Raw genomic sequence first — 8,484 nt, forward strand, 5'->3', positions numbered from 1 at the left:
ATATATATATATATTGCAGAAAATAGTGGATATTTCATTGCCCTTGTTTCACAAAGCGAAACTAAATGCATATGTAAATACACACAGACACACAAACTTACTTGCAGGGTAGGATCCGGACCACATCGTTTAGCTGATAACCTTCAATGCACACTGCACAATGATTAAAATCTGGCTCTGTTTCCTGCAAAACATGAACACGCGATGAAGAATAAAGATAGCCTTTTCATTAGTCAAAATATAGTTAAAAATTTAATTTTCAACATTAGAAAGTTTCATTAGGATACAGATACAGGGTACATCAGGGCAGTTTTAGGATCATTTGCCAGTCAAACAAGAACAGGACTGTCAAATGATCATTTTTACAGAAGCTAAGCTAAAATGCAATAAATGACCACTGACCACACATAAAGTGAAAATGCTGTCTGACAAGACACATCAATAGGCAAGATAATGTTGCTAAATTTTATTTATGTATTTTTTTTTAAAACAATTACGTGCATTTTTGACCATTGCTACTCAGCAAAACACCACAGAAATAGAAACCAAGTGACCATTGTAAGGTTCTGCTGCTTATCACGTGTTGGATGTGACAAGCTAAGGACAAAAAAAAGGGAAACTGTTTAAGATAAATCAATATCAATACAGAAATATAACATACAGAAACACTCTTAATATAACTCTCTTTAGGACCTTGAATCTTCCCCTACTATTTCTACTTAAGCATCACAAGCCCATTATTATTAAATATGTATGCTGTCCTTATGACACGTATCTGTGAGAAATGGGAATCAGGCAGGTGTGAAATTCTCTTGAAACTCTTGGCAATGTGCTTTGAGTACCTGCATTTCGCTCTATATTGATCTGATCTCTTGACCTCCTCGCTGCCTCGTCCTTGTATTCATCTTGCCCAGCTATTCTCAAGTGCACCATTTAAGGTTCAGATACCACACTCATACATTTGATTATAAAGTCAAACTAATATGAAATTCTTTATTAAATAGATGAGATTAAAATGGTCTAACTACGGTATAGCAATCTGTACAGTTACAATAGCAAAGTATGTAATGTCATGTACACAGTATTGCATGCAGAATGCTGTTAACATAAAAGCACACTGCACATAATAATAATCTCTTTCTTAACTTCTGACAGTCCAGTCAAACAATACATCAAGGGTTTAAATGCACAATAACTGTTTTTATGTACGAGGTGATAACTAGCTGTCACTCACTTTATTAAAATGTTGAATAATACAGTTAAACATTATCATTGCATAATGCACATGGTTTACATACTACTTCAACAAATAGTAGGCAGCAAAATATACACTGTAAGCTGTTCATTATGCAGTAAGCTAATATTTCAGCTAGTATGTTATTATGTTAAAACACATGGCTCCTGTGACAAGAGAATACATGTGTCCTAAATATAGTGACACCAAAAATGCACAAATAGCCCTGATACCCGATACATTTTTATCATATCAAATATCATATACACAGCCACCTGTGACTGAGAGCAATAAAATAAAATTCAATCTCACATCAAATCTTATTTTATCCATAAAGCAAGCAGGAAAATGTGTAATATTCTAATTGTGTAAACGTTTTTTAGTGACACTTATTTAGACACAGTTTTACAATTCTAGGAACACTTAAATAAAAAATAAAGATCAAGACGAGCACATAGTATTATGGGATGAAGTCATTTTGGCAAATGAAGTAGGTCATCTGGGTATTCCATGCACACCGTAAATTTGCATACTCTGCAAAGTACACTTACGGCATACTCCATTCCTAGTATAAAGTATGATAGCATGCCATTCTGAACATTCAGACTGTATTTTGTGTCAAATAATTTCCTAACACGGATCCCAAAAATACTGGAATATAAATAGAATAAAAACAGAAAGTAGTGTGGAAAACATTCCATCAATGTAGTTCTAGAAACTCATGTCAACTCTCAGAGAAAACTATAGGAAGCTGCTCGGGTAACAGTGTCTCTATCTACTTATTGCAGGGTGACTGAGCAGGAGAGAGCGATCGTTCAGCAGATTTAGTAGATACAATGTGTCAAAGATGCTGTATTTCTCTGGCTCTGCTTTCAGTCCATCTGTCACTTGACTGACCTATGAAGGCAGTCTGAAGCGAATCTTGACACCACAGAGGAAACACTGCCTACTTATAGGAGTGACTAGTGATCTGCATTTCTTCATATACATTTTTTTAAATAATACTAAGCTTCAGTGTTTTATAAGCCTTTATTATCAATTAAGAAAAGCCTAATTATGACAGTTATGACCAGATCAGCTAGTGCAGTGATGTTTATGTGTTGATATAAGCTTATTTATTATGTTATTTGATTTTTGCAATGAACAGTATTATCATTAACTAAAACTATCAAAAATCAGAAATTCAAATAAAGCTGAAATAAATAAAATAAAATAAAAAAGTTCGATGAAAAACTTAAACTTTAACAAATAGGAGAAATCTTAAATTCGCAACTAACTGAAATAAAGTCTTAGTACTAAAATTATTCAAACAAAAACGGAAATAAATTAAAGCTGAATAAAAAAAATAAAAAATTAAAATGACAACAGAAATAACAATATTACTAAAACAAACTAAAATAAAAAAGAAAATGTAAAATAAAATCAAAACTTTCAATTTAAACTATTAATAAATACTATAACAGTATGTAAATAATACTAAAATGACACTGACAATGAACATAAGCATATCATTAATTCATTTTTTAAATCCATTAACAAGTTACAGTGCTACAATAACTGCTTAAGTGGCATTCTTACCCAATATTTAATAGGACTTCATAAATTTCCTATAAGACTTAACGTCATGCAGCAACAACACTTTCAAATATTATTTATATATTATGATAGCATAAATATACCTCTAGTAGCAGGCAACACAACACTCAGACAGCTAACTAGACCTCCCTGGGCACGGAGCCATTTAGAAAGTGACAAAAATCCTCCTAGGTTTTATATCACACTGCCCTGCTCTTCCTGGAAGCATCTTCTCTACTCTAGATGCTATTTTCGTCACCTGGCAGTGTCCTGTCTACTCTGCATGGTCAAGGTCATGTTGTGGCGGGTGGTGTTCGGTTTCTAATGGGCCCTCTCTCAGCGTGAGAGTCATCGACTGTGGTCCGGTCGGTCCCTGCAGAGGGATGTGGCAGATACTCAGAGGCTTAGAGGCTTCAGCCAAGGCAGTGATGCTGTAAGGATGCATCAACGCTGGAAAATGCGTCATAACTGATCGAAAAAGTGTAGGCGATCACTTGAAAAGGAAAAAGAAAAAGGAGAGAGACTGAGAGAGAGAGGCAGCGGAAGACAGACAGATGTTCTCTCACTCAATCTCTACCGAGCATGACCTCTCAGATGAAAAGGTTTCAATTTCTTGCAGCACTTCTCCAAGGCCACTGATGTTTTATTCATGGCTGATGTGAGCTGACCTTGACTGGGCTATGAAACACACTGACTGGCACGGCTCCACCCCTTCTCAAAACCGAACAGCTGTGAAGTCTCACGACCCTTCTTACCTCATCGCTCACCTGACAGTCATTCACCTTTACACAGGTCAATGTCTTTCTTTGGACTTTGTGGTACATTCAGCAAGATTACTTTTAGAGATGAACCTAAGCTCTCTCTCACCAATATTTAACCGCCAATTATTGATTAAATTAGACCTTGAGCAAAAGTTTAATATGCATTGTATTATTATACAAGCAATGATGCACTACATGCATAAATATACTGTGCATTATTTTTTGAAAAAATCCTGAGATCCCTAGTTACTTTATTATAAAGAGGACAAAAAAAAGCAGTGCAGTGTTGTGTTTTGCTGTAAACAGAAAGATGGATTTCAACAGGTTAACCTGATCTGAGTTTGCTTTTTTATTATATTTTAAAAATGTTAAAAGCTGAATTTACAGCAGCCAAAATACATGCTGATTTAGTGCTCAAGAAACAGTTAATGTTATAAACAGTTGTGCTGCTTAAAGGGGTCATATGATGCTATTTTAAAGATCATAGAATCGTGTTAGAACGAGCCGTTTTAGGTAGGTGTGGCTGACACTTAAATTTTATAAAGAATATCTCTTTGGATTTGAGACTTTAGTCTTTGCAACTTTACAGATCTTCTTTATGCACCAAGAGCTTGTAACACTCCAAAGAGAAAGGAAAAATTGAAATCGCATCATATGACCCCTTTAATATTTTTATGGAATCTGTCATACATTTCTATGATACTTGAATAAATATAAAGATAAAAAAAACAGCATTTATTTGAAATAGAAATGTTTTGTAACATTATAAATGTCTTTACTGTCACTTTTGATTAATTTATGAAATCCTTGCTTAATAAAATATGAATTTCTTTAAAAAATATTATGCATTATACTATGCAAGCAATGATGAATTCACTGTGCATTTTTTTTTGTTAAAACCAGTACATGCAGTGCAGTATTGTTTGTTTTGCTGTAAACGGAAACAAGGATTTTAAACTTTTAACCTGCTCTGAGTTTGCTCTTTTAATATATAAAAAAAAAAAAGAAAAAGAAAAAAAAAAAAAATTTAGTCCTGAATGAAGCTGAATTTTCAGTAGCCATAATATATGCTGATTTAGTGCTCAATAAAAACTTATTACTATCAATGTTGAAAACAGTTGTGCTGCTTAATATTTTTATGGAAACTGTCATACATTTTTTATGATACTTAGATGAATAGAAAGTTAAAATAGCATTTATTTGATGTCTTTACTGTCACTTTTGAATAATTTATGAAATCCTTGCTGAATAAAAGTATTAATTTCTATAAAAAAGTATTATGCAAGCAATGATGCATTTGTACATGTAGTGCAGTGTTGTTTGTTTTGCTGTAAACAGAAACAGGGATTTTGACAGTTTCACCTGCTTTGAGTTTGCTTTTTCTAAAGTAATAATAGTGAGCAGATACGTATCACCATCCAGCAATTTCCAAAGGCGCCGTGTTTTGTTTATGCTCTTTAGGCATCTGCTTTTAAACCGCATGCACTCTGTGTAGACTGTAATGTATGGGTTGCTGCTAGACAGCAAGGCTGGTGGGAGAAAACTGGATTTAATGTGAATGCGTTTCTATCTACTTGTATTTTTCAGTTGTTGAACACAGCTGTAAATAACCAAGCTGTGTGCGTAAAGAATGTGATTAAGCACTCAGAAGAATAGTGACAGACTTATTTATCTGCAGTGCGTACGTGTCCAGTGAGTCCTTCATGGAATACGGAGATGCGTTATGAATGGAGAATTGCACAAACAGTTCCATAATAGGACACAGTGCTGCTTACTATAGCCTGGCAGACATGACATGGATAGAGTCGAGCCTGAGAAAAGTAAACAAGCAATGACGTCAAAAGACCTCACCTTGTCCCCTCTTTTTACTGTCCTGGTAGTCAGCTTGCTAATGGCCTTCTTGGCAGCATCTCCCAGCCGTCGCTATAGTAACAAAGGACAGAGAGGAGACAGTAATTCACATAATTTTAGATTCACAGCTTGACTTAATGAAACAGGAAATTAAAATGACTAAAAGTTGGGGAATAAAAGACTCTGAACATCAGGAAAAAAATTGCAATTCAGATTTTGATAAACAAGGTAGAGCTGAATAATAATGCAGAGGAGAAAGCATTAGCAATATTAATTGTGATAAAAGCAACATATTAGAGTGTCTTATTCAGAATTGTATAAAGCAAATGAGGCTGAGTTAGTGAAAGGCCTGACAGAGAGGGCCATAAATAAAAGACTCTAAGTGCAGCCTGTTATGGGCGGTTCATTGTCTGTGTGTGCGTTTATGAGTGTTTGTTCTGAGATGTCCTCGGTCTTCATTCTGCCAGTTTATTGCTAAATAAACAGCTCAGTGATTTACCGCCGACGGTTTACAAAAAAAGCCAAAGGGGCAACCAGGATTTGTGCTAGCTAAACTGTGCGTGTGTGTGCTGTATTTACAAGGGTCTCAAAATGTCCTCTCAAATATAGACACAAATATACTGACTCATGAGGATGTCTTCACAAGTACGGTTCATAAAATGGCCAAACGATGTTTTAATTAAAATCGAAAAATGCCAACGGGGTTAGGGTCAGTCTGCACTAATTATAATAAGCTTAATTAAAAAACAATAGAAGTCAATGGAAGGTGCAGTATGTGTGTGTGCCAGTGTGTGTGTAAATGTTTGCGATTACATTTAGGTTAGATGCCACCAAAACACTAAAATTATCTGTTAATCTGCTAAATACTCAATCCATTTAAAATGTTTATGAAAGACGTCTCTTATGTTTACCATTTATTTCATTTCTTTGATAATACAGTAAATAGTAATACAGTAAAATACAGTAAATAGTAATATTGTGAAATATTATTAGAATATTTATTAGATCCTTCAGAAATTATTCTAATATCAATCTGGTGTTATTTTACCTAATGGTGGAAACAGTAGTTCTGCTTAATATTTTTGTGGAAACTGTCATACATTTTTAGGATTCTTGGATGAATAGAAAGTTTCAAAGAACAGCATTTATTTGAAATAGAAATGTTTTTTTTTACATTATAAATGTTTTTACGGTCACTTTTGAATAATGTATTGCACTCTTGCTGAATCCTTTTTTTTGGGGAAAAATTATGGTAGCCGATCACTCCAAAATCAGCTAACAACACAACCAAAAAAAATAAAAAAAATAATTTTCACAAATATTTTCACAAAACTGTATAAGCAATAACCACACTGGCAAAAATGTGCCAGTGAGCTTTTGCTAAAACGGTTTATGACTTGCCCCCTATAAAAAAGATTTAAGTAACCTTACACATTGTCAGGGCAAGGCCTTGCATTTAAATACACTCACTGCTTTTATTCCATTCCTTCGTAGTATAAACTGTGTCTACTACTTTAAATTTAACTGGTAAATAAGAGATTCAGATTTGACATATTTCACCTTTATACCAGCAGATGTTAAAACAGCTTGATTATAGCCATTTATGCCAGTAGTAAATTCAGAGGTCTGGTAAAAGCGAAAGGGCTGAGAGACATCAACACTACAGTGGAGTAATGAGGACTGTGAGTCTGTGTGTGTGGAACCAGACGCTGAAGAGGCAGAGTGTCACCAAACACACACACACACACACACATTTCTGCATTAAGATTTCATGAGCTGGGAAGGCTGGGTCATTTACTACTATCTTTGAACACACAGGAAGTTCCTGAAGGTCAGATAAGCCTGTTAAATATCAGAGAGATCTTTGGAAGAAAAATCTGGCAAGGTTTTTAGATGCAAGCTTGAGGGTGAGAGTGTGTTTATGTGTGTTTTGTTCAAAAGAGCAACAGGAGAATACTGAAGCAGAAGTGCTAGGCTGGTATATCTCTGTGTGTTATGCAAGACCTGGCTGCGGTCCCGTGCGCTGGTGTCTCTGATCTTCTGGATGAAGTAGAAGATCAGCCAAGCAGAGGAGATAATCATCAGCACGATAAAGGAGATGGAGACGAAGACCAAGGAGCCACGGTTGATGTTCTTGGGCAGTCCTCGTGACCCAACCATCACGGACACCAACACAGTCTGGTTCTTCTCCAGGAATCCCAGAATCTCCTTTCCAAAGGACTCTGTGATCATTACCGCCACTATGTCTCCAGTGCCTTAGGAGAGATCAATTATATTGAGATATAGGTTATTTTCAACCAAGAAAATTATGTGAAGGAGAAAAAATGATTAATAATACAATTATTAAATAATTAATAAAATAAAAATACTACAAGTATGAATAATAATAATAATAATAATAATAATAATAATGATAATTGTTATATGCATTTTATAATATTACAGCACCTTTCAAATTTCAAATTTAAATGTTTGCATATTTTCATGATTGCAACCTGTCAGAACAAAAGCTTGATCCTTGATGGTATACTGTTTGAAAATGAAGAAACAAGGACGTAAATATTAGTATTGCAATTTTACAGTAAAATAAAATGGTATACAGTATTTTATTTAATACAGTATTACAAATTATTAATTTCTTATTTTGTTTAAATTTTTTTATTTTAGGATAAATAAAAACAATCTCTATTATTTTTTTAGTCATATTGAATTGTTCAAAAACAGTGGGAATGAGGCCTATGAAAACTCACGTGGAAAAAGTATTAAGAGTATTGAGTATATAAAAAACAAATACACAGAGATCCATACAAACAACATTTTACAGGAAAGCTACACAACCCATTGCAGATGCATGGAATTTTTAATTTTTTTTTACCTGCACTGAAAGCATACAAATGCACGGATGTTGTCCAACTCAGTTTAATACTCCTGATCTGACCTATTAAACATTCACAGTCACACAAATGGCACAGTAATCATGCCAACACAAAATGAGGACAAATAAACACCCCGTCCATCCCCCCACCACAGACACACACGCACACACAATGACACAGATCTGGA

General features: G+C 34.5%; 1 protein-coding gene across 3 annotated transcripts in view; it reads right to left on the reverse strand.

Annotated features, from left to right (window-relative positions):
* The window catches only part of LOC107740126 (E3 ubiquitin-protein ligase RNF130-like), a 32,762-nt gene that overhangs the window by 12,203 nt on the left and 12,075 nt on the right, over positions 1 to 8,484 (reverse strand). For all 3 annotated transcript variants that reach the window (XM_016552443.1, XM_016552445.1, XM_016552446.1), the window contains exons 2-4: positions 7,426 to 7,676; positions 5,422 to 5,493; positions 102 to 184 (exon numbers count right to left, since the gene is read on the reverse strand). In XM_016552443.1, coding sequence (XP_016407929.1) covers positions 102 to 184; positions 5,422 to 5,493; positions 7,426 to 7,676 — 406 coding nt within the window. The remainder of the gene's footprint in view (positions 1 to 101; positions 185 to 5,421; positions 5,494 to 7,425; positions 7,677 to 8,484) is intronic.

The sequence above is a fragment of the Sinocyclocheilus rhinocerous genome, unplaced genomic scaffold, assembly GCF_001515625.1.
Source record: "Sinocyclocheilus rhinocerous isolate Xijiao unplaced genomic scaffold, SAMN03320098_v1.1 scaffold584, whole genome shotgun sequence".
NCBI lineage: Eukaryota > Metazoa > Chordata > Actinopteri > Cypriniformes > Cyprinidae > Sinocyclocheilus > Sinocyclocheilus rhinocerous.